The sequence below is a fragment of the Cyrtonyx montezumae genome, unplaced genomic scaffold (genome assembly GCF_038088225.1).
Source record: "Cyrtonyx montezumae isolate F1298 unplaced genomic scaffold, pur_monq_1.0 scaffold_10, whole genome shotgun sequence".
NCBI lineage: Eukaryota > Metazoa > Chordata > Aves > Galliformes > Odontophoridae > Cyrtonyx > Cyrtonyx montezumae.
The window spans coordinates 47,536,482-47,563,206 of NW_027071826.1; the positions used below are offsets into that span (position 1 = coordinate 47,536,482).

The following is a 26,725-nucleotide window of genomic DNA, read 5'->3' on the forward strand; positions in this document are numbered from 1 at the left end:
TTCTATTTTTGTCCAAAGCATCCCTGAGGCTGTGTATGCAAATAGGTCTGCATGTATAATAGAACTGATCTTTAATTTCTGCTCTTACTCACCTCACTCAAATTCCTTTCTGTTACTCTGTTTTTAGAAGTTTTCTGTATTATTTATTCACTTAGGATTATTTGTAGTACATGTTATCATTATCTCTAGTACATCTGCCTGTAGCATCTATTATCTGCACTACATATTACCTCTTTGCTTAAATTCTAGAATGCCTTGACTAAAAATAATCATACTTTCTGATGCAATGGGCTTTCTCCTAACAAGTTTGCATGCTCAAGTGCTGCATTATGAATAACAAAGCTCTCCTGGGTACAGGCACAGACTGCTACAGGAATAACACAAAGGGTGGAAATTGTTAACATTTTCCAGGACCTCTCCACTCCTCTGGATGAGACCACTGGTGTCACAGTGGATTGATTATGAAGCTGAAGTGTGATGAACAAGTGGACATCCATAAGCAGCTTGAAGCACTAACCACTCGTGAAGCACAGGTTACACAGAGCTCGATCTATTTACACACATACCTCAGTTAAAATGAGGTGACTTCTTTGCTCTCATTCTACATTAAGAGCTTAATTTGCTACTGTTGAGTTCCTGGAAGCCAGTACCTACATGTACAACAAAGTAACAGTGTAATTTTGTAAATCAGGAAAGTACCTGCAAGTTCTATAAATTGGCATTTTAAGTGACTGATTTTTTATTATTGTATATATAGCCAGCTAGATTCACCTGAAAGGGTAAAGCTAATCATTAAAACAACAGTGTGGTTGTGGTAATTGTAATTAAAGATGAGTGTGTTTATCAAGATAATGTAAAACTAACAATGACTTATTCAAGTGTGCTCTAAGAAAACAGAGTGCAGGTATACATATTTAAGGATGCATGACTAGAACAAACCATAATTATTCTTTTAGAAGTTGGGGAAAATATACCTGCTTAAAACAGACAAAATGATAGATAGCTTCCATAGCAAGTTAACCAGAACAATATTCCTACATGCAATCAGAAATTCACTCAGGACAAATGATTTAAATCCATTATGGAATGATTCACATTAAATTTGCACTAATCACTGAAGAAGTTCAATAGTCAAATCTTTAAATCCTTAAAAATGCTGAACTACTCTCTGCTTGCATTGCCTCCTGTGAACATCATACTGACATCCTGACATTTTTTCTAAATAACCTTTTACACTAACACAGATGTTCCTGTTAGCCTGTCATGCTTGTGAACTGGCAAGATCAAAGAACATTGGATAAATAACAGTATTCCTTACGTGTTTTATAATTAATCACTGCAATTACTGCAGAAAGTACACCATCTCATTTTAGCACAGCTCCTAGATATACGCTCCCTCTCAGAAACGGTAGCTGGTGCTATTGAAGTGGTCTTTTAATGGCTGTGAAACCTAATTAAAACTACAAAAGGCAGTGAGAATTTTTGCTTTTGTTAACTTCTTTTTCTTTTCTTTTCTTTTCTTTTTTTTTGGGGGGGGGGTGGGGAGTGGGGGCGGGCTATGGGAGGGAGAGTGGAATTTTGAGTGTTCAGCTGTTTTCAGGGTTTCTTTGGATCTTGTACTACCTAACCTGAACTGTTAGAAGATCAAGTTCTTGTTGTTTGGATGAAGTTTCCATTGTTAAAAACAAAAAACAAAAACAAAAAAAAAAACACTTCAAATTGCACGGGTGTTGTAATGCACTAGGTGGCATAATGATATTCACATCAGAGTAAATTAAATGCTTCACAACCACCCAGGTGCTTAACTGGGTAACAGAAACAGATATTCTGCCAGATAGAAGTACTGTGGTAATTTCAGGAATGTTAATATTATTAATCCTCCTTTTATTTCTTTGCAAGAGTATTTCAAATTTTAAAAGAAAAAAAATCATCCTTACTCAAAGATAGCAATATCAAAAATGAGTGTGGTTTCATTGGTCTTCTGATCTAGATCACCTTCCATAAGTTCCCTTGTGATAAGAGCATTGTTTTGCTTTCAAATAGATGCAAGAGAAGAATATCTGGTGGTAAAAATTTCTTACATATTCTACTTAATTCATATCTATAATCACAAAGCTGGGCCATCACCAGCTGAAAGATATTTACAGATGACATAGCATTGTGCTGGCCTTTCATGTTCAACCTCCAGAGGTACTTGGAGAGAGAATAACATCTTTCAGAGAAAAGATATTTATTTCTTTTGATATATGAAAAATCCTATTCTCCTCCCAAGAAATCCAAAAATGTACTGGACCTGCATAACATATGGATATTCACCAACATAATTTCAGGCAAAAAAGTTGACAAGTGATAACTCAGACAGTCCAGTTACAAACCTTTGCCTGTTCAGGCAAGTAGAATTGATACCTAGCCCTTAATTTTCACCAATCTATGATTCTTAAAGTTGAAAGCCCAGATGAATACAAAGTACTGAAACCAGTGTTTAAAATTTCTATTAAAAATCTGTTAAATGTTACTGGACCAGGTGAGTTTAATCAGTCCTTTCCATCTCTAACTTTATTAATTCCACTATTCTTACAGATATAATGAAAGATCCTTTTAGACTGATTCTGGTGTCAGACTGAACTAGCATTATGTCAAAAAAATTTAAGTCATCTTCATTTACTGTAAGCTAAGAGACTTGATTTTTGCTGCAGATGTTCTGTCATAGTTTGCTTGAATTCTGTGGTAGTAAATTACAAGATACGTCAATGTAAAGTGGCAGCGAAATCATTTATCATTAACTTGAAGAGGCCATTATTCAGCTCTGGAAGATGACTGTTTTATGAAATACAAAAGGATGAGATCATGATTTAATGACTATGAGAAGTGTTCATTTTCCAAAACAGCATTACATAGCAAGGGTGAAAAAGGAATGAAGACTAAACAGTCAATGCTGGATAATGTTTTTATGTTTTCCATCTTAGTTAAAATGGGCTTTTAGAAAACTTGTTGCAGATTAGCAGATGCTTTTTACTGGTTGGCTGATATACATACGATGCAGCTCTTTCTGTGTAATTACAACTCTCACAAGCTACCTCAAGCTGATGCCCTACCTGAGTGTCAGGAAAAAGATATAAAGAGTTGTAAAGCTTTCTATGTTCTAAAGGTTATTTGAAGTAGTAGAGTTTCTAAATATGGACTTTAAAGAGTCCAGAAATTATCATTTATGTTGTTTTTTTGACGTAGTCACTAACGTATTTGGCTGCTTTACAAAAATTATTCCCACTTAGAAAGCTTACTTGTGTAAATAACTTAATAGGACGTTTTTTATTGCGACAAATTTTGTAAAGATTGAAGATGTTTTCAGCACAGAAAATGCAAGTGTTGAACAGAACACAGTATCAAATGCCACCAAGTTACCAATTTCTTGAGGAGATTAAAAATGGGATTTCTCTTTTTTAGATGCAGTCAATAAAAAGCACTGAAATGCCTACCTTTTCCAGCTGGTGCATCCCTTCCTCTATGCAACAAATGGATGCCAGTGTTCTCAGTGTCTGGGGATAAAGGCACCTGAAACAATCCTGACGACAAATCTTAAAGAGAGCAATGACACCTCCTTCCTGCAGGTGAACAGCAAAAATCAGAAAAACAGCTCTAAACATTTCCCTACAAAGAAACTGAGTTCGGGACAGAGGGAAGGGCAGATTCCTTTATTAATGTAGCCAAATTAGCTACCATCAAAACAACAACAAAGATGGTGTTAAACTTGCATGGAGAACTCAAGTTGATTAACACTTACACACTAAGTGATGAAAAAGTAATATAGGCTCAGTAGGAGGTGTGCTTAAGCAGTTGACTTTTAACAATTACAGTTCAAATTAAACTTGACATTCATGTGAAAAATGACAAGAAGTATCAATAGGCTGCAATTGGAGTGATATTTAATTGATAGTTCAGCCACATGCTATTAGTTAAAAACAGATTTGTTAGCAAATATTTCACATTCCTCTATGTTTCTGATATCCATACCATAATTTGCCCATTAATAAAATATGAAATAGAAGGTCACAGGTTGAAGAGCTATTGAAAATGTCAGACAAGGTGTCAACTTCTACAGTGATACAATCCTTATATTCCTTTTGTAGCATATAAAATTTGCATTCCTATGCATTTTTCTTCAAATGTGGCTCATAACCATAAATAATTGAGCATATATAAATCCCTATAGTGGCTGTCCTTCATCATTTTCATCATAGTGTGTAGACATAAATATTAGCAACATTCACATAATAAATGGAAAGATAACAAACAGTATGTGCACCTCAATTTTTCTGTTGGGTGGTGTTATCCCTAAATGTTATGCATACCATGTATACTACAGAAGCTTATTATTATTATTATTATTATTATTATTATTATTATTATTATTATTATTATTATTATTATTATTATTATTATTAATGTAAAAGCAGCCACACCATGAAGAAAGCATTTAAAGTATAATTCACAAATGAGCAACCTTGCTTTAAAAAAATATTACAAGTATGAGTTAAAATTAATTGGAATAATGGACCAAGTATAATACAGACTGTTCAGACCAAGCCTACTTAAGTAGCCTCTATAAAAAGCTATCTTTCAGATTTACTCGTCATCTTTTTCTCTTCAGCCAGTCACTGTATTTGAAATCTCAACAGGTTGTTCTGAGATTGTTCTGATGAGAAACCTCCAGAATACAATTCAGAATTCTTCCACATTTTTGTACTAGTTCTGCTGGAATTTGGCAGAGAATAATAAAGTGAGATAATGTATCCATTCAGCCTGGCAAAAAAAAAATAGATACTAACTTAAAATTAAATTAGAAATAGATAAAATTAGCATCTCAATATTGAATTTTAGGATTCATATTTTTTATAGTATATCTTTACAGACATTTGTGCCATTTCAATGAAATCAGTGAAAAGAGAAGGCTCAGTATGGTTTCTTAAAATGTATTTGTGGAATTGTAAGAATTGCACGTATATCTTTGAGTTATTTTTTTATCTAGGATGACTATATTCAGCTTACTGCACAAAGACATTTCTGAGCCTTTAAAATAAAAGGCAGAACACTAACAAGAAAATTCTTACAGCGATTCTTTCTTCCATAAAAGGATATAAATATTTCCTCCTTGTTGTAATAAGTCTATTAAAAAGTGTAGAAATGAGTGGGTATACTGTTGTCCCCAGATCTGGGGTAACTGGGATTTCTTAGGTCCTATTGTCAGTATGAAAGTCCTCACAGTTCTGTGGGATCAGAGCAATATGGTTCTCTAATTTGATTATAATAAGCAGAAGTTTGTGAATGACAATAATGACAATTGCATACTGGCTTCAAGCTTTCTTTCTGTCAAATGGGGGCCTTGCTCTTGTCTCTGAGGGACAGGAAGTGATTTATCACTGTGTTTGTTGGGAGAAGATCCAAATTGTTCATTATGTGCACCATATACTATTACCAAGTTGTAAAACATTGACCATAAGTAATGAATCTAGAGAGCTGTAAGCAAAATATGGAGTGAGTAGGAAATAGTGAGCCTGATCCTACAGCTTCTCAAAAGCACTCAGGCACCCAAAGCTTTACTGGTATCTCAGCATCCTCCAGAAGTTGTTCACCTTTTTCTAAATTTGTGTCCCTGATGATGACATGATAACAGAGCTACTTCACTTCACAGGTTCAAGTACAAATTGGTCGTATTTATTCTTGTACTTTATACTTATTTACCATTTAAAGAATCCTAGCAGCACTAAGTTTCTCTTGCTTTGGAAATCAGCTAGCTGCTCACCTTTCCTAGAGCTCATGATATATCTAACCATGCTTTCATCTTTGTATTTATCCACTGCAGACTTAGTGTTTCCATAACTGGATCCAAAAGAACACCTTAAAAGTATTGCTCTTGGTATAATTCAAGTTTCAGTTGGGACAGGCTTCACAAATTGTCTGGAGTGACTGGGCAACATGCTTTACTGTTTGATGACCTGCTTCTCTCCTATATCGGATTAGTAGGAATTCAATTTCCCTGAGAATTCCCTGAGATGATATTCAGGAGGGCTAACGCTAGATAACAAAATCACCTGAAATACAATCACAAGTATGTGATGTAGGATATCATGAGGATAAAAAGCCACACTGCTCAAGGAGTTCTGTGAAGAGCAGGCAGAGAAAGTGTCTATCCCTAAAGAGTAGTGCTTTGCAGGTTTGGCCTCAGATTATTCAAAGCCCAGCAAATTCCATCAAGTCCTTTCCTCATGATGGAAGATGACATATATAATTAGCTAGAAAGATGGTCTCTGAACAAACCTCTACAGTAGTATTTGCTAGAAATGGAACTGATGTACAAAGATAAAGCCAAGATATACTAGAAGTTTTTCTGAGAGCAAGCGAACTGCTGCCTATCTTTATGAGACTCCTTCAGGCTCAGGTTCTCCAGAGAAAGGTGCGATAAACAGGTATGGGATATTGGCTTTAGTTGTCTTGGTTTTTGTTTCTCTCATTTTAGGAGACTATTATTACATTGTCCAATTCAATACAGTTAATATTACATTCCAATTGATCAGTGAAATTGATTTATTTTCAAACATTTATTTTCTTTGTTACTTGATGTCCCACTATGCATTTATTTTAAGTCTAGAATTGATTGCTATGGATTTGTCTGCTTGTCACAAAGCTAAATCTATTTAGAGACAGTTTACTTATGCAGTGCTAGCGTTTCCAACAGGTACTCAAATTCACTCAAACCATTTAACTTTCATTTCTTAAAAGCTCCTTGTGGTCTCAGAATATGAAGGTAGTGGTTTAATAACCAAAATACTAATCTGTAGGTTTTAATATGAAAGATTTGGAAATCAAAATCTAATAGACAATAGTATAAAAAAATTCTGAATACACTGCTACAGCAGATGCAGCTTCAAACAACAATATAATGTAGGCACATTGCTTTATGTTTTAGAACATGCCATGAGATAAGGCAGAGAAATTTAGCAACATTTGGCTCCAAATGTATGAAACTGATCCACCAACAAACACCTGACTGAAACAAGTTTTTGCAACAGATTCTGCACCTGGCTATGCCTGTCCTCATTTTCTCTTTTTGCCTTTAAGCTCACTGGTGGAGCTCCCATACTGCTGGCTTTGGCATTGACAGCAGATGACATTAAGTTCAAAACCCACAGCACAGCAGCTATTTTTCTATTAGCTGAAAATTCAAGGATAGTTATTATCATTATTATTATTTCTTTTTAGGGTTTCTTCATTTCTTATCTTGTGTTTACTGCTACTCATTTATGTTATCAATCTTAGTCTTTTTACTTCACGTGGAGAACATTGAGCAGATTTGCCTGAGCGAGGCAGCAATGTGACTTTCACAGAATATTGCAGTTACATTTCTAAAAAGAAGAAAGATAAAAAGAACTCATTTTAAATTTCACTGCAACATTCAAAGCAACTTCCAGAAGGAATAAAATTGTAGGTGGCTTTTTAGAGGATGATTTTTGTATTGCAAAGACTTTCTGATTTTGATAGCAGTATCAGCAGGGGAAACTAAGTAAGAGAGTGTGATGATTGAAAACATTACCAAAATTAAAACAATAGATCATTTTCAGGCAGCTTTTCAAAACTGTTGTGCTTCTTGATTTTATACTCAACATTTTGATGCACAGCATCAAATATAAGTACATAGCATAAGACAAAAAAAAAAAAAAACACAATTAAACACAACATTTCACAAATTTGTCTGAATTATTCCACTTCTCTGTCTAGTTTTTCCAACAGTAAGAGTGCTCTCAAGGGAACTTCTGTGTCTATGAAAAGTTTTGAGATCATTGCAAAAACTGAATCCGTTCTTGCCCTTGTAATGAGCTGGTGCAGTGCTAGATTATTGTATTTTATTTTTTTTAATCACCTTGCACTTTCCCTGTCGTAGCAACCTATTCAAGTGATGGAATACAAAATTCTAGTCCATCACATTTCCTCTGCCCCCATGCTCAGTGATGCAGGTAACTGATGCAACATGGAGGATAAAGGATGAAGGTGAGTCTGGATGATTACATTTCAGTGCATAGAGGAAACAGATGTGCATGACAAGCGATACAATCACCACTGTAGTTTGGCAAACAAACACCACTTACGGTTCTTTGCATAAGGGCATGCATTTCCTCACTTGGAAGTCATTTAGTGCATCCTGTGACACATCCATGTGATATTATTAATAAATTCATTTAGTCATTTTATTGAAGGTCAGACTTCACTTCTGCTAAATGGAACTAACTGTGGAATTCTCACAATGATAAAAAGCACAAGACCATTTTCCTCAATTTGTTAGATCTGCACTTCCTCAATATTCAACATTTTAATATTGTTTTGAATACCACTGAGTGGAGCTCAAATACCAGTTCAGAAAAAAATTAAACCTCTCATGCTGTTGCCAGAATCCACTACACATTTAAATCTGTTTCATTCAGAGCCTTCAGAAAAGGTTGTTGCCTTTTTATAGTACTAACATTAATCTAAAGGCACAACTCCGATATTTTGCATTAGCAAAACCATAATCTAAATAAAGCACTCAAATGCTAAAAGAAAGGGTTTTCATGCTAAAGCATTGTGCTGCTTCAAGAAGTTACTTCTCCTAGGGCATTACCTTTCCAGTTCAGTATGCATTCCTCTAATATCTATGTTTTTAAGTTTAGATAGATTAAATTAATTTCAGAATGCACATGCTCTCAAACTGACATCTGAAAATCTCAATCCAAAACAAGATTTGACTTAAAAGTGTAGCAAAGTGTAAAAATAACATCTGAAAGTCTGAAGAAAGCTCTATCAGAAAGACAGAAAACCTCTGCAGGTTTTCGTTTCTCTGCTTGGACATACAACTTTTGCCTAAATTGCTCACCTGCAATGTAAAGAAACATTGACATTAATTGGGCACTCGAAACTATTAAGAATTTCCCTCCATTTCACTTGATTTGGGGTAATTAAGTACATGATGCTGTTTGAGTTGTATTAGTGCATTATAAAGCAGGAATCTGGGGAGAAGGTAGGAGGAAAATAGGCAGAACAAAACAACAGCAGCCTTCCAGATAAGAGGATGTTATCAAGATGAAATAGCCAGAGTCTTACATAGCAGTAACCGGCTGGAGGAAATATAAAAAGAAAAAAAAAAAAAGACCCAAATTGAAACAAGAGAAGATCTAACTGGATGCTGTGAAACTGCTACATTATGAGGAAACTTCAAATGACATGAGTCTTCTTGTCTGCTACCTCCTCCCTTTTACACCTTCTATTTATTTTGAAAGCAACAACAGAAAAAGGTTCCTTAGAATGCATTTATGACATTCTTCTACTTAGGTCATCTGTCTCCTGAAATACAGCATCTTATCTTGTACTATTGTACCCATCAAAACTCGACACCACTAGATGCATTTGAATTACTAGTTTTACCTTGAATTAATCCATATATTTATCCCCTTACCTTAGCTATGATACGACACAGATGAGTACCTTCCTGGGTGAGGCTGAGTAAGCTATTAATTGCTGACTCGGTGATGTACACGCTATCCGACAGTTCTATTTGTCTCAGCAGGTTCTGTGTGACATAAGGTAATTAAAAGCAGTTACTTCCAATGACAAACATGACTATTGTATTTAAGATGAAATAGTATGGTAAGTCCAGCCCATTTAATCTGTCTAATAATTTTCCCTTTCACCCAGACAATGCAAAAAAAACAAGGACATTAGTCAAAACAGAAATATTTTAACATATTTACTACCACGTTTGAATAGACGTAACTAAGAATAGCAACATCTAAAAATGAGCATGAATAGAAAAGAGGAATGTGTGTGAAACATGATAAACATTGAGTTATATAATAAATTTTTCTTGGATTCGACCTAGAATTGAGCTACAAATTTATGAAGGAAACTAACTGACTCAGTGCAGAAACTGTATCACAGTGTAGTATAAGTTTTCCATGTTATTTATATGTAACATTGCCATAGCCTTTCTAACATAACCTTCTATGTCTCTAGGTTCATCATTATTGTCAGTTTATGCTTAAAATTGAAAAGCATCGCTGACTAATAACAAGAATTATTAGAGAAATGTAGTTTGTTTTTCAAATACATGAGATTGGTTATCTTTGAGAGTAGTTACCTTGCTTTTGCATGTGTGCAGCTGTACAAATTAACACAGCTGTTAGAAAATACAAAGCTTAATTTTATTATTTGAAAGTTCATACAACCAGAAAAGGTAGAACTAATTGCATTTATTAGAAAGAGGAAGGCAAGTGTTTAATGCATTTAATACATCTTTGAAAGAAAAATTGCTCATTTACACTGTCACTGACAGAAAATTCAATTGTCTTCCCTTTAGAAGGTTGTGTTCTCCCATTTTTAGTATCTCCCCCAAATTATCAGTTCATACTTTTATATTAATCCTTTTCATTAATAAATCCCAATATAATGATTTGAAAAGGAAGCTCATTATTAAACAACCGTCACGGCCACTTCTGCAGATGCTTTGTCCACTCCAGGGCAAACTACCCACAGTGTGGTTGTAAGGCAGAAGCGGGTGCACAGCCTGGCTGGATGGCTCTGAGAACTATTCTTTGGATGCTTTTAATTAGCAACCTCTCCCCCAAGTTGTCAGCAACACAAATGCTAATTGGACAGAGCAGAGTAACTAATCCTGCTTTCTTAAAGTATATAGAGAATAGGATTTAATGTGTCCGTAGATATCAAAGCAACCAAAGGCAGAACTATTAGCAAAATAGGACTTCTCTTCAGGTTAAAGAGAATAAGAAACAAAACAATGACTGCCTACTCACTGAATTTGCAATATGAAGTTATTTATGCACATACACCGCCTTTCATGTAGTCTTCATAAATTCTAATCACAGTGCATTACTCAGTAGGTCGTTAGTTTGACTACAGTTCTGAAAATATATTCTGGACACTTTCTAACAACTACAGGGGATGCTTCAACTTTGGGTATTTTAAAGCATCAAGGTACAACAGAATTTAACCAATACCATTCAGAATATTGTTTTAGCACAGTAGTAAATACTATTTTAAAATTACTTCATCGAGCCTCTCAACTCTCCTGCTGGGACAAATAATGTTTCAATATAACATCACTTTTAAAATATGAACAAACGAATTGAGTGTAATTACATTTGCTGGATTTTTTGAGCAAGATTGGAGGGTGCAGAGGGATAGTTACTGAGTCTTCAAGAAAGAAACTAGCATAAAATAGATTACTTAGACTTGCAAGTTATTACCTCAAGAATGGTCTAATGGAAGAAGTGTAATGCATCTGCAATCTCAGATTACTCTGTGTTTTATTTACTTTTAATCACCACTGTAAATTACACATCATGCCTGTAGTGATACAGCAAATTTCTGGAATGTTCTACATAAACACACACAGAGAGACTTTGCTCTCATCAGTTCTCACAGTACAGGGGAGGAAAGGATTCCCAAACCAGCTGATGGTTTTGATAACCCCATGTGAGGGCTTATTTTCTGATTGGATGCAAAAAGAAAAAAAATGCTGATAGAAACAAACAGCCTGTGCATGAGTCATTATTTTAACCACTACTTCCTAGAGTCTAAGATATGCTCTAGTTAAAATGTGTGCTGCAATAATAAACAGTTATATGTACATCTAGAAGCTTTAGCTTTCAGTATGAACTGCTGAGAGCAGGAGAAACTCTGAGGTTTCTAAACAAAAGCAGTGCCTGTACAAGGAGAGAAAACATGTACACAAGTCTTGTTAAGAAGACATTACCCAGAGATTAACTTCCTTGTACTGAATAGTTAAGTATCAGGAGTGGTAATAAGCACAGTGATCCAAAAGTTCATTTTGTTTAGGAAACAAATCAGATGAAAAATAAAAACACATTTAGATCTCTTTGCAAGGTATTTGAATTACTGATCACTGATTTGCTGAAAAAACATGCAATTATCATCCTTCTCTTAGTCAACGTTCTCCTTCAAGACTTAACATTTGTAAAGGTCTCTATTATTATTATTGCTACTTTTATACCGTAGACTAACCTGTGCCTCATGTGTTAAAACCAGCTCTATCAACTGTCCAAAATACTGAGCAACAGTAGTGAGTGTTTGATTAATACAAGATTTCATAGGCCTCAGCTGCAGTTCGCCCTCTATTTGTGTGCACCTAAAACGAAAAAGAGAGGGAAGTAATGAAGGAAAACAAGATGCAATACTTTCCAATTGTTTATCAAGCTCATTGTCACAGGTGAGCTCTAACACCAAAGGACAACAGTGGACCTTAACGTATACTTTGAGAATCACAATTTACTTTACCTACTGCAGGCCAAATTTCGCTGCAGACTCTATGTTTATACCAGCAGAACTCTACTATTTTCCCCTTATGTTTAGAGTTAGTCACTCAAGGATGCCTGCATTTCAGCTGCAGCTCTGGTTGTGAAACAAAGGGGGATACACTAAGAAGTCTTCTCAATAATTTTCATTTCCTTTCTTCGTCATGGTCTAATAAAAGCAGGACAAGGGAACAAACTGAATATGTGCCCAAATGAATAAAGAACATTTAAGCAGCATACTCAAAAGTAAAATAAGGCCCACTGTGAAGAATGATTGCACAGAGCAGCTTCACAGCGTAATTATCCTGTAACCAGTAATACTTGGCTGAAACTGACAAAAACAATATAAAGATGTAAAACATTCTACAGATGAATAATTCAAATCAAATAACTGGTACTAATGCACAGAAATGTATTATTTTAAGCTGTCAAAAAATATTCCACTTCAGCAAGCTGCTTCAATGGAAGATATGGTGTGGTTGATTGGTGTTTCCACCAACACAGTGGGTTCCCTTTTCAGTACTACCTGTCTTTCACCTAACAACTTTTTGTCCAAAAGAAAAAGAGGGAGAGGGTCACTACAGGATCTTACAAAATCAATGTGTCCCATAGCAGAATATTAAAGTAAAGTTTGAGTTGTGCAAGTTTGGCAAAAAAACAGCAGTGCTCAAGGGATATTCCTTCTTGATCATTACATGCTTTCTTTTCCCCAATGATCTCTTGAGAAGAAAACTTGGCACAGTGTTTAAAGTAAATAAAGAACAATTGAATTACAATGGAGGAAACAAGGTAACGTACATAAGGTAGGGGAAATATCATGACAAGGTTTATATATAAAGTCTTATTTTCTATTCTCAACATTCTAAAGTGGAGCTAAATAAACCAACATATGCAATTAAAAGAGTACATATTCACTTGGGTTTAGTTTTTTTTTGGTTTTTTTTTTTTAATATGTGGATACGCAGAGGAACACAAACTATGACAGCCTATGAAGCAACAATAAAAAAGTTTTCCACAGAAGCTGAAATCTTGGCTTCAGAGAACTCTGTGGGAGTTTTGTCACCTATACCATTAGAATCAGGCTTCTCCCTTGATACCTAAAAGCTATGAAAAATCATCTTCCATATCTATACCAGGTTCTTTGTGGAGTAGCAGATCCCTTCTTTCATTGAGATGCAGTTTAGATAAAAGCAATTCACTTCATCCACTGGAGCTAACATTCAGAAAGCCTTTCAGAGCTACAGGGGCCTAGTTCAAACATTTGAGAAAGTTAGTGGATTTGCACTCTTCGTTACAAACTCTTCAACATAATAAAACAGCAAAATGAATATTTTAATCCAAAAATTTAAATTACCTTTCTGTAAATGCTGTAAATTCTGAACACTTGTCTATTAAAAGATTTTCCAGCTGGAGAGATAGAAAGAGAAAGTGATTTTTAGTATCCGTATACATTTGCTCATGTTAAGCAAGCAAAAACCCTCCAGAACTATTATGCCATATAAGCGCTCTGTTTTTATTTTTATTTTTTATTACTCTTCTAAATAAAACAAGAAGAGATAAAAATAAAGTTAATGAAAGCAGTATTTTCTAAATGTAAAATGCAAAGAAACTCACAGATGGGGCATTTAATTATTTCAGCCCAGTGGTCATCAAAAATTAAATATTTTATAGCATGATTTGGCAACAAGACTAGCTTTGAGAATCAGGTCTATGATACAATAGGATCCATACTGAGTCCAAAATGTTTCTACAGCTAAAAAGGAAATGAAACTCCTTAAATAGGTGAGTAAAGGTGAACAAATTCATTAAAGATTATATGAAGTTGCAGTTATTACCAAAAACTATCAGGTGAGACATTCCTACCTGACGCATTTCTTCTGACAAACTCCTGGTAAACGCATTGTATTCATTTATCATGGAACGTACGTGGCAGTTGACTCTTACTGTCATGCTGTGGACTCTTTGCCATCTATTCTTCTCCAATTTTTGAGCAATCCTGGTCAACTCTGTGCTTATTATCCAAGCTCTTTTTAATAGCAGCTGTAAGTTATCACTTGTGCTACACTGTGAGGAAAGGATGAGTTCATTTTGTTCATCTTTCTCAGTGCTGATTGGTTTGGACTGGAGAATACACATGCATTCGCAATCTGTCATCAACTTCAGATCTTCCATCCACCGCTGAACAGAGTCCACCTGAATTAAATGCATGCTAGGAAGAAAGAAGGAAGAACAAGGTGATACAAAGTGATCTTGGAATTACCATGAGCAATAAAACACTGTTGTATCTATCTACCAAGTTGCAATTTATTGACAAAATGTAACAGACCAAACAAACATTTCTCTCATAGTAGTCACTGAGAACCACGCTTTCCTTTCTATTCCAGTGACAATTCGGGGGTTTATGATTACTACATAGCATACTACAAATATCAGAGAAAAAATCCTTTAGTCTGCAGTTTGGGGTGAAAACAGTCCGTCAGTCCTTTGCAAATGTAGCATTTGATACAGTGAAGTAACAAAGTTATCTGTTTGCTTGCTGTTATAGGACTTTACTGTCAAGTTTTCTCTAAACACTTTACTAGTTAGTCTCTGCACAGGACAAGTTTTAACTTGCAACATTTCTCCAAAGCCCTTACGTCCACTCTGGGACAGCCAAACCAAGACAACTAGCAGTACTGTCAGCAATATCCATTCCTTCTGCATCATAATCCCTATAAACCTCAGCTGGATTCTTCTTCCTGATGAAACTTCTGTCTTCTCCCATGTTTCTCACTGCTGCCTGTAAAATTTGCACATCTGAACTCCACAGCACATTTTTGCACTACTGCAAACATAGTATAAACAAGTGAGACTGTAAAAAACTCCTTGACCAGTAAGGGCACAAGGGCAATGAAACTGCATTTGGAGCCCTGGCACGCTCTGGCAGAGGCACAACGGGTAACACATAGAATCACCAAGGTGGGAAAAATTCATCTAAAGATCATCTCTAAGATCATCTAGTCCAATACCCTAAGCTGCTATATAAAAGCCTTCATGTTAGAGCAAACTCTGCAATTGCATTAGCCAAGATAGAAACAATGGTGAAGAAGATCCTTGCAGTACTTGAGTTCAGCACCAGTTGAATTCAAGAGATCGCCTTCCAGACCACTGCAGTAATACTCCACAAATCACCAAATTTTGATTATAAACACTTGAATGAAAGAGGCTCACCTCAAGTATAATTTTACATAAATCAACAGCGGACAAGACGTAAGGGAACAGTTTCATTGATCCAATTTCCCTTTCCACCAAATGCAATGAAAGTTCTTTTAATTCTAAGCTTCAAAAACTACTGGTGCTTCAGGTCCTTATTTTACTCAGCATTGAGCATTGTGTAATTGTATTTTATGATCGATTGTGGCTCACTTTCTTCTTGCTATGTGTAGTCTCCTTATTGCCTTTTTGGATGTGAAACAAGGTTTCCTAATAGACAAAAATAACAACTCTAGAAGTTTGAGATCATGATTTATAATGACAAACACAGTTTGCATGCAGTAAAGGATAAACTCATTTGACAGAGTAATGTATTTTTCATTTTCAAAGTGCACTATTATAATTGATTAAATCTGTGTTTAGTAAGTACAAATAAACTCTTATATTATACATTCACATGGAGAGAAAAACTCAAATATAAGGTTAGTTGGATAAAACAAGAAAAAACTCATTTCTTTTATTCTCAAATGGAAATCCTCACTCCAGAAAGAAAAAAGGATTATAATGTACAAAAAAAGGTTTAAAATAAATTCCCATTTGTCTCAGTTCCTACTAAAGTAATCGGCCAAAGTACTGTTGTATAATGTAGAAATTTCTGTCATCTGAAATATAGCATCCTTTAACTCCACTGGCAGAAATACCATTTGCCTTCTTTCAGAACAAAGGACTGAAAACTCCCTGTTAAACTATGTCAACTTTTCTGGTACATTATGTTTTAAATAAAAATCATGATTAGTCAAGTAAAATATATGAGTTATTCACTTTCATTCACATCTCCACATAGATAAGACAAAATCTTCCAAACATTCAAACTCATGAATTTGCAGGTTATCTTCTGTATTTCAAAATAAAGAAAGCGAAGTAGAATAATTGCTAATTAACTTATTAAAAAAAAAAAAAAAAACACGTTCCAGACAGCATTTAATGATCTCTCAAAACAAGTTGAAAATTTCCATCTTCTCACCCATTACTGAAAAAAAAAATAAATTACTACACCTACAAAATAAAAACATCCATAATGGGACAGACTAAAAACCTGTCTAGCCCATTATCCTGCTCCCAACATGGCCATTAGCAGATGCATAGAAGCAATTGCAAGAGGCATTGCAGGAGCCGAGCATCCCCTCCTTCCCATCTTCTGGCAATTAGTGGCTTATGAACTTCCTAAGCCAAAACACAGGGCTGTGCAGGATGTTTTCACAATTCATGAAGAAAAAGTAGTCATTAATCCCTTTTTGAACTCAGTTAAACTTTCGGCCTTTACAACATCTAATGACAATGCCTTACTCTTTGATTATGTTTTGTATGAACAAGCGTTTCTTATTTATTTTAAACTTGCTGTCTTGAGATATTAACACAAGCTCTGCAGTTCTAGTATGACAAAAGAAACAGAAGAGAAAACTCCACAGTCGCCCTTCTTGTACTATTCATTATTTAATTTGCTGTGACTGCTTTTCTTTGAGTTAGCTTATTTTAAGACATCGAAACTATGCTTATCAAATCTGTGAGCAGACAGAAGTGATCTCTCACCTCTGATCATCCACTTATTCTTCCCCACTTTTCCTAACGACATTTCTATTTATCCTATGATCTTTCAAGATGAGATGCAAGAACAGCACACAACATCCAAAATTCAGGCACATCATGCATTTATATATTTGGATTATATTTTCTGTACATTCCCATTTTCCAAGAATTCTCAAAATTACTTAAGTGCTCTGAAGAGAATAGCTTCATATTTATCTTTCAAAAAGCCTAACTATTTTTATTTCAGAATGAAAATATTAGTGATTACATAATTTATTTAGTCGTCCTATTATGTAAGATGGTTCTTCACATCCTGACCCCTGCAGGTGTTTCCTACTATGATCATTACCAATTTAGTCAGATATTTTACTTTTCTAGTGACTCAGTATACACAGACACTTCAGCAATTGTGTGGTTGCAGTTATTTTGAATTAACCTGATCAATTTCACATCGTCTGGAAGTGTTGGCATCCTGCTATTATAACTATTTTTCAGGTATTTAACAAATACACAGAGCAATATTGGTTTAAGAGTTAGAGAAATAATGGTGCATTTTGCCCAGTTCTGCATCATAAGAACTATTAGTGGTCAACTGGCAGAGACCCTCCTGTGTGAAGTTAAGTTTATACTGTTTAATTTTAGTATGTCTTGGCATATGGACAAGACAGCAATTTATGAAGACTATACACTAAAAAAGCAGTCTTCCAGCTGAAAGCAACTTAGAGTGACTGCATGTTGTATGTTCCTTCAACAGATGCTAAGACCTCATTCCACACAGATATTTCCACGTAACGCTTTGAAGACTAACTTCATCGTGGAGAAGAACTCAAGGGAAAAATATTATCTGACATTTCTAATACACACATTGTTTTCAGAGTTATCAGCACTTCTTTTTCTAAGTAACCAGTAGTAGGCTAATGAGTCACATGATACATAAGACAGACCAAGCAACCGCTTACATGGCACTCCTCCCTCTCTCACATTGGTGTAATATGAATACAAGAGTGAAAAAATAATAACTAGATTATATTTACAGCTTCCAACTTGGACCTCTCTACTACAGTTTTACTGGCAGAAACACACACTTTTTTAAATTGCAAGTGTTATAATAAAAAGGAATTATGCCTCCACTTTTTATACTGAATTTCAATAAGTACAGAATTTTTGTGTTTTATAACAGCAAGTAGAAGACTGAGCTAATCAATTCACATGAATATTCCCAGGGGCCATCACATTTATAAAGTGTAAAGACTTCTGCTGGGTAGAATTATAGTTTTTTGAAGCTTCTCAGTCTTTTTATCCTTTTTCACCTATTATGACAGATTTATCACAGATCCTAATGATAGCATTTAATGCAGCTTCCAGATAAGCCTACAGTGAAAGCTGTTGCCAAGACTTACAACTGTGCTCAAATTTATTATTCTAATTAGCAGCGGGTAATTAATTGGCAACAAACAACTTCTCGAATGGATTTAGCCCCTTCTTTGAACATAACTCATCTCTAATTTTTTTCTAATACATCTATTCAAAATTATTCATAGGTACCCAGTATTCCCAGGGCCAGTTTCTACATTAATATAATAGACAGCAGAACTCAACTATCAGTGGAAGGATTTAGTGAAGAGCCTTAGAGAAGATTCTTATTTATACTCAAGTCACTTAACGCTATTAATTGCTTGTAAGAGCCTTGTGGATCTGTGATATATTTGCACTAATTTTAGCAAAAATTTAATATATCCAGGAAGGTAGCATAAGTGATACAGAGTACCTATAGGGTAGCTGATTTTTAAGTGAACACACTTACTTTGAAGATCACTCAGAGTAATTGGGGTCTTTGAATATTTAGCATTTTAATTGATGTGGCAAGCTAAAGGATTAGTCCAATGATGTGCACAGTGTTCTCTCTCCTCCTAGATCTGACTTCCTTTTCTAGTATAACATCAGCAACCCAACTTCACAGACAACAGAAGAGTTTAGTATTTAGCAGGCTGACCAGAGAGGCTGTGGATGGTCTGTACTTGGAGGTGTTCAAGACCAGATTGGATGGGACCGTAGGCAATCTGGTCTAGTGCCAAATTTGGATGTTGGTGTTCCTGCCTGTGGTAAAGGGGTTAGAACTTGATGGTGGAACTTGGGGTCCCTTCCATCCCAAGCCATTTCTAGGAATTAACCCTTCAGAAACCATTAACAAACGCAAAATAGCTTCAAGTCTTCAAAAAAAGCTAACAGGTTATATTAAAGTCTGAAATCAATTAATGTCAACACTTCAACCATCATTACATTTACTCTTCCAAATAAAGTTCATAAGTTCATAAGTTCATAAGGTTGGAAAGGACCTATAAGATCATCTAGTCCAACCATCCTCCTATCACTATCTCTACCCAACTACTAAATTAAATCCTTTAGCACCTCATCTAAACGCTTCTTGAACAGCGCTAGGGATGGTGCCTCGACCACCTCCCTAGGCAGGCCATTCCAGTGCCTGACCACTCTTTCAGAAAAGAAATGCTTCCTCAGGTCTAATCTAAATCTTCCCCAGCGCAACTTGTGGCCATTCCCTCTCGTCCTGTCATCATTTATCAGGGAGAAGAGGCCCACCCCCTCCTCACCACAACCCCCCTTCAGGAAGTGGTAGAGTGCAATAAGGTCTCCTCTGAGCCTCCTCTTCTCCAGACTAAACAATCCCAGCTCCCTCAGCCGCTCCTCATAAGACTTGTGCTCCAGACCCCTCACCAGTTTTGTTGCCCTTCTCTGGACACGCTCCAGGGCCTCAATGTCCTTCAAGTTATTTAAAAAAGATAATACAAACAGCAGCACTCAAGACACTTCTCAAAACAGAAGACATAAGGAAATACATATTGTAGCCAACCAAATATTTTGAAGTTTATTCTAAAAAACAGGATTGTTAGATAGCACTGATCATCCTTCCATCTTTCAATGTTTGTTTAATTTAGGAGTAGCTTTAAACTACAAAGAAATGCAGCAGAAGTAATGGAATAAATTCCACTAAGTTCAGGGAACAGGATGCCAATGAGCAGAAATATTGGTAGTAAAACCATAATTACTCAAAGATCATGTGTAAAATACAATTTGTTTCTAATCATGGTGGCAATAACTGTTGTATTGACCAGTGATACCAAAATATTGCTACTTTTTTTTGTAACTGATATCCATGACAATACTCACCAGACTGGAAACCAGCAATGGTCCCTTTGCCACTTATGGAAACTACAGTGCAACTGAACAGGGCAGAATAGAATTACTGAAACCACCTGCCTCCTTCAAGTCAGCACTTCCACACAGAAAACATATTACAACCACAAAGTTTGCATCGTGTTAGGAACCCATCCTGTTTCCGCAGGGCAATCTAATGCAGACCAGTCTGTGAAACTTAGAGCTGTAGTCAGACTGTTGCCTTCTGTGAAATCATGTGCATTTACTAATATAGGGGAAATGTCTATAAGGAAAGTAAAAACACTAGACAACAGTAAACACTTCTAATATAGAAGGTACAGTGTGTAAATTAACTATAATTACATTACACCTAATTAAAAGGCCACATAGATCATTCAGCTTTAAGTGCTACACCAATGTTCTTCTCAGATCTTTATGCTTTTCTGAGAAATCCTCACTGTAAGTTGTCCCCCTAAAAATGTCTGAAAATATTATACCGTCCTAGAATTACTGGCATATTGTAGAACATAAGATATAATATAAAATCACAGACCAACTCAGTTTGGCAATCAGCTTATGTAGAATTTAGGTTAAGCTTCACAGATATTAATTTTCTTAAGTAGGGCCAGGTCCTTTCCAACCTCTGTCAACTGACGAGATAGGCAGAAGACAAAAGAATTAGTTCAGCCTAGCTTTGTGGATTTTCACTTTGTGCCTGGTACATTTCATTGTTAAGACAGCAGCTACCTCCAAAAGCACTTAAGTCACTAAGTTCTCAGAATCTAAAGACAGCTATAAAAGAGTATAGCATTATGTAGAAGAATATGGAGAGATATGCTAAATAAACTCCACTAGCAGCAAATCAGCAATAGTGTAAAGCTCTGCTTGGCTTGCTTGCAGGCAAAGCTGAATAAACAGTATGCCACTACTGGCACCAATTGTCACCAATATGATCACCAACTAAACAGATGTCTGTTGAATTTCCATCAGCAATAACATATATATTTGCAATGATTTCTGGTGCATTTGTTATGTCATTCCTGGATCAGCTTGTCTCAGTTTTTAATATTTACAGAACACAATTCTGAGACTTTACAGAGATAAATTAATAAAACAATTAGCTGACCAAGATTTGTATCTTTTGTTCAGCATGCTATTTGATTATTTTTTCTGCCTTAAATGGATTCCCTTCTTTCCTAGGCAAATTGTTCTTTGATGAGCTGCATGAAGTAGCCATCCCTTCCATCTTGAGGTGAGGTCCTGGAATAAGGAGCTATTCTCTACTGCACAGACAAAGCAGTACTAATGAGGCAAGATTCGGCCACTTTCGTTCACGTACATAACACATTCTGCATCTTGCAAAAACATAAGTAATATTTTTTCAGAACGAACATGATAGCAGAGCTGAGAGGTCTTTGCTTTGTATGAGTCTACGTCTTCAGACTGCACTTTGCACGATAAACACACAACAGCATAAGCTGATGGAATTTCACAAGGCGGCTCTACTCAGAATGTGCATACATCTTGTTTCAGGACATTAAATCTGACCACGTGAATGAAGTGTGCTGGCAATATCAAAGGGATGTTGTTGTCAGCATACATTTAAATTGTTACATACTGCCCAAATACCAAAGTTCTAACTCCCATAAATAACTCAGGGGTTCCTGAGGTGCGAATGGATAAAGGCCATCAACGGGACAAAGCGTGCTCAGGGAGTTCATCCTAGCTCATTGTTCCCTGATGCTCAGGCTATGCTTGTTATCACAGAGATCAGATTTCCTCACTACTTTTGAAGAACAATATGGTCTAAAGGGAGTCCTTGTAAACACCTAGCAGGGATAAAGAAATAGAAGTGAGAAGGAGAGAAACAACACAGGTAATAATCTGGGGTCACAGATCATGGAAATGCTAAGATGCAATGGCAAGAAAGGACTCGTGGAGTCTAACGTGAGAGTTTGGGAAAGGAGAGCCAGCACCTCACTGAACACTTATTTTTTTCCAAGATTGCCTTAATTTGTAGTTTAATAACAAACAGTACATCTCTCTGTGCCTTTTTCAAAGGAATTATGACATGCATTATGAGCAGCACCATTAGCTTTTCACCTTTTGCTATTTACTCACTTAAGGTCCTAACCCTACTGATTAAATAAAGCCTGTTTTACTTAATGAAGAAAGCAACAATCATTTTATGGGGAGTTATGAGATCAGCATCATTCAGGACAGTACAGAAATCTGGGGACACTCAGTTGCAACTTTTCACAGAATTCTAGCTAAAAAAAGCCTACAGCAGGCTATGCAAGAGTTGCATTCAGACATTAACCCTTCAACAGACAAGTTAAAAAGATGCAAACTGGCAGTAGGGTCACAAATACTGAAATAAGGTGTTAGAAATACTTCAATTAAACCTTCTCATTCAAAGAAAGCATTTTCTATCCAAAGGATTCCAACATTTAAGCACGTTTATATGCTTCTGAGAGAACAGAGGATGGAAAATTAACCTTAAGTCACCAAATGCACTTAAATGGTAACATCAGATAATATGCTCAAAGATGGCTTAAAAATGAATTCAAAATAGTCTGTTGTGGGTTCATAAGTGCTCTTTCAAGAGTCTAGACTGTAACCTCAGAGCCCTGTTAGTAATGTCTTATTTCTCATCTAAATTTCTTATTAGTTATTTCATTCCCATTTGGTTTCAACTTTCACATTACATATGAATTCATTCTTAATACATTTTTAGAAAGAGGACACATCCTTCTCATTCTCATTTTCTGATTTATTAAAAAAAATTAATAAGCAAAACTCTTCGGTTTGCTTTTACATCTCTTCTCCTCTTTACTCCCTATGCTCCAAATATTCTGGTGGCTGCTGCAAAATTCATTTCTTAGATACTTGATATCATGTATGATATTAAATCAAGTCTCAAGCTAACTTGTATGGTGGCATTAGTACACTCACACCTCCACTAGAAATGTCTTCTTCTCACAGCCTTGGGCTGATCTTGCTGTCCTCACCACATCTTACTGTTACATGCCATCACAGGCATCACATTACTAACTACTGTATGCAGGCCATGTTTTCCCTGTACAAGCTACAAACTTCCTTGTTGAGTCCCTAACACAAAACCTTGAGATTTCAACTACTTTTTTTTTTTATGTTACTCATTACCTCAAGATTATCTTGAAAGCAATACTCCAAAATTTAAGTCACAGCAAGCTGCATCACTCATTAGATGAAATATTATAATAGAAACAAGTGTGAAGAAAAATAATTGAAGTATACTTTTAATTACCTTCTGTCACAAATAACCCTTGTGACTGTCCCTTCCCATTTTACCCTTTGCCTGATAGTCATGGCTTGCTGTATTTACTAGGAAATTACCATTGTGCAGTCTCCACTGATTCACCTTTTTTAAGAGTTTCATCCTTAAAGAATAGGAAAACAAGGTTACCTCATGACAGAAAAAGAGGTTATTCAGTGCATTCTGTTTTCAGCAGGTACACTTGCTTCCTTTCTAATCTCAAATTTTTAGCTACTCTCTTTGAGCTTCTTTCCTGAATTTCTCCTCTTTTCCCTTCCAGTTGCCTCTAGTTCTACTCTCCCTAGAGGAGTACCCCACTTTTTCTTCTACTTTCCACTTGGAATTGATACAAAATTTTACTAGCTAGCTATTTCAGCTCCTATGTAGTCTTTCTCCTACTTTTCTTTGATTGAACTGTGTTTTCCTTCTCTCAGATAAATTTCTTTTCTTTCTATGCCTTTGACAGTCAAAGCTGGATGGCTAATGTTCCTGCTGGCAGCGGTAAATCAGTCAGGGTACTTTTCCTACATGTTTAGTACCTACTCCTTACTAGCTATGTATATGAAACAGGCATTTCTTTTCTTCTTCTCTTTCAATTTGTCTTTATTGAATTGACGATTCATGTATATTAAATGGCTTTTCTCAAAAATCTCATTGGAAAACACAGAACAAACAGTATATACTGGAGTCCTAGACTGTCAAATCACCTCTTAAAAAGTTATTTAAGAAACACAGAACTTCTGCATTAGCCTTCCTACAAAGACCTAGCCAACTGCTCAAGACCAGGCCGCGATAAAACCAATAACTATGCATGTGTAAGCACACAAGTTTGCACGGCACATTCCCCTGCTGTACAATATTGCCTCCCTCACAGAAAATAGATCATATTTTAGGCTCCAGCATAATGCTAGAAGACTCTGATTCACTTCTGTTTTTTACACGTATTTCAAATTCAGACTTATTTCCCCCTTGCATACTCTACTCTGCCCTCCCTCTACTACCACCTTCTTTCTGCTTACATGTGCTGCCCTGTTTCCAGAGAGAGACCACTGAGCCAAGCAAGAGAATGAGATATATGCACTCCATTTGCTGAACAAAGCCAGATTTGTTTTTTTTTTAATTTTCTTAAAGCTTGTATCACCCTCCAGCCACAATAAATTTATCCAGAAGAACAGAGTGATCTAGTGGATAAACTGCTTAAATGGAAATTGTAAAAGTTGAGCTCCACACTCTGCATTTCTACTAATACTCCAGCCTTTTCTGTCACTTTCTGCCATGTTTTCATTCTGCCAGACCAGCCCTACTCTGCATAGCTTATAGAGGATGAGACTCTTCCTTGCTTTAGCACTTGAAAGTTTTGCCTAACATTCTATCTTGGTTGCACTGTACAGGTGCTACCACAACATGTAAGGGAGGTGGGCAAAATCTAAGATTTTTCAAAGCAATCCTGAGAGGAGTTCTGGAGGCAAAGTGGCGAAAGGAGAAAGGAAATGAGTGGTTGTTGTGTGTTGTTGTTGTTTTTATTTTTTTTTTGCCAGAAGGAAAGGACTTACGAACAAGGGACAATCACTGAAGAGAGAAGAATCCCTGAATGAGGACAGTCTCATTAAATTCTAAAATTCAAAGCAACTGGATTCCAAAACATGAAAAATACAAGAGTTCCAGAGAGCTCTTCAAAATACTGAATGAGATGAGGAAGAAGCCACCGGCTGATTTCCTGGTGAAAGTACAGATGAGAAGTGTAAGAGTCCTGTAGATTGTTCATTCCTTGGAAGTAATTCATTAGTGAGGACTTTTCACCTTGCTGCAGTTCACGGCAGCTCCAGTAATCTCAGATGCTGAAGAGAGGTAAGGGAGAAAGCAAAGTGTGCTGAAAAGAGCACCACCACACAGGTGTCAATCTTCTCCTTCAGAAAGGAGCAGATGATAATGTACTATGGAGAACAGAGCCAGATGGCTTTTACAGGGCAGGAGAGAATGTTACAAACACTGATAAATGGAAGACTGAAAAAGTATATTCTCCCTTTCTCTTAGCAAGTAGGATGAACAAACCGAGCCATTTATTCTTCTCCATCTAGTGAGAGGGACTTTGGGTCAGCAACAGTGAATCCCTGGCACAAACGAGTTGCCTATGATTCATAAGGGTATACTGGATCTATGTTCTGCAGTGCATTAGGACAGAACTGAGATATTCCAGAAAAAAAAAACATCATTACATTATTACTGTGGAAAAATAAGTCAATTACCCCTTCTTAATTATTTATTTAGCATTAATAAACTCTAATTGGCCACAAAATGAACATAGGAAAAAGCTAACAAGGAAAAATGTGTAGTAAATGTGAGCATGGGTTTGCTGTTATTGTTTTACAGTAATATATCCCTGGTTCAATGAACTATCCCCTCACAACAAATATAAATTAATATTTTATGCAAGCACACTATTCTGTATTAAAAACAAATGAAGGGTAACTTTTACCAACTTACTGTCTGCTGTAACGCTTTACAATGCATTTCTTTATATATGCTTTCTAAAATATCTTATACTTCCTCACAGTGGAGCAAAAAAATTTAATATGAAACTGTAGCAGAACTGCAAGCAAGGAAATACTCCATACTAGGAAGTTTGTTATAGACATCAGTCCTGGCTAAAATTTTCTTCACATACATTACTGTGTTAACAGAACTTCATGACTAATACATGCTAATAAATTAAAATAGCTTATTCATTCAATATTCTCTTCCCTTTTGCCATTCCTGCTGTAAGAGCAGAGTTTTCAGAGGAACAAAAAAAAAATGTGTATTTGTCAAATGGCTGATTAACAATCCTTCATGCTGCCAGGACACATACAGAACATAAGGTAACTGACTTCACTGTAGAGAGAAGCAAATGCAAATAGATCCAGCCTTCTGTGCAATACCTCTGTTTAACTGTTTTCCAGAGTGCAAGAATAAATTGATTCATTAAATGACTTTTGACACTCCATAAAATTTTCCACAGCATCTGCTAAATGGTTTCTCAAAGCCCATCAGTTGTCAAGTAGAGTATGCTTTTGTGTAACTACTATTGAGACAAATCAGACTGGAATTGCTGAGATAGCTCAGCATGTCACTGAGTGCA

General features: G+C 35.9%; 1 protein-coding gene across 1 annotated transcript in view; it reads right to left on the bottom strand.

Moving 5' to 3' along the window:
* INSC (INSC spindle orientation adaptor protein) overlaps positions 1-26,725 on the bottom strand; it is an 81,131-nt gene that overhangs the window by 40,058 nt on the left and 14,348 nt on the right. Inside the window, exons 2-6 of the mRNA XM_065755280.1 lie at positions 14,220-14,565; positions 13,711-13,763; positions 12,067-12,190; positions 9,482-9,595; positions 3,477-3,602 (exon numbers count right to left, since the gene is read on the bottom strand). Coding sequence (XP_065611352.1) covers positions 3,477-3,602; positions 9,482-9,595; positions 12,067-12,190; positions 13,711-13,763; positions 14,220-14,565 — 763 coding nt within the window. The remainder of the gene's footprint in view (positions 1-3,476; positions 3,603-9,481; positions 9,596-12,066; positions 12,191-13,710; positions 13,764-14,219; positions 14,566-26,725) is intronic.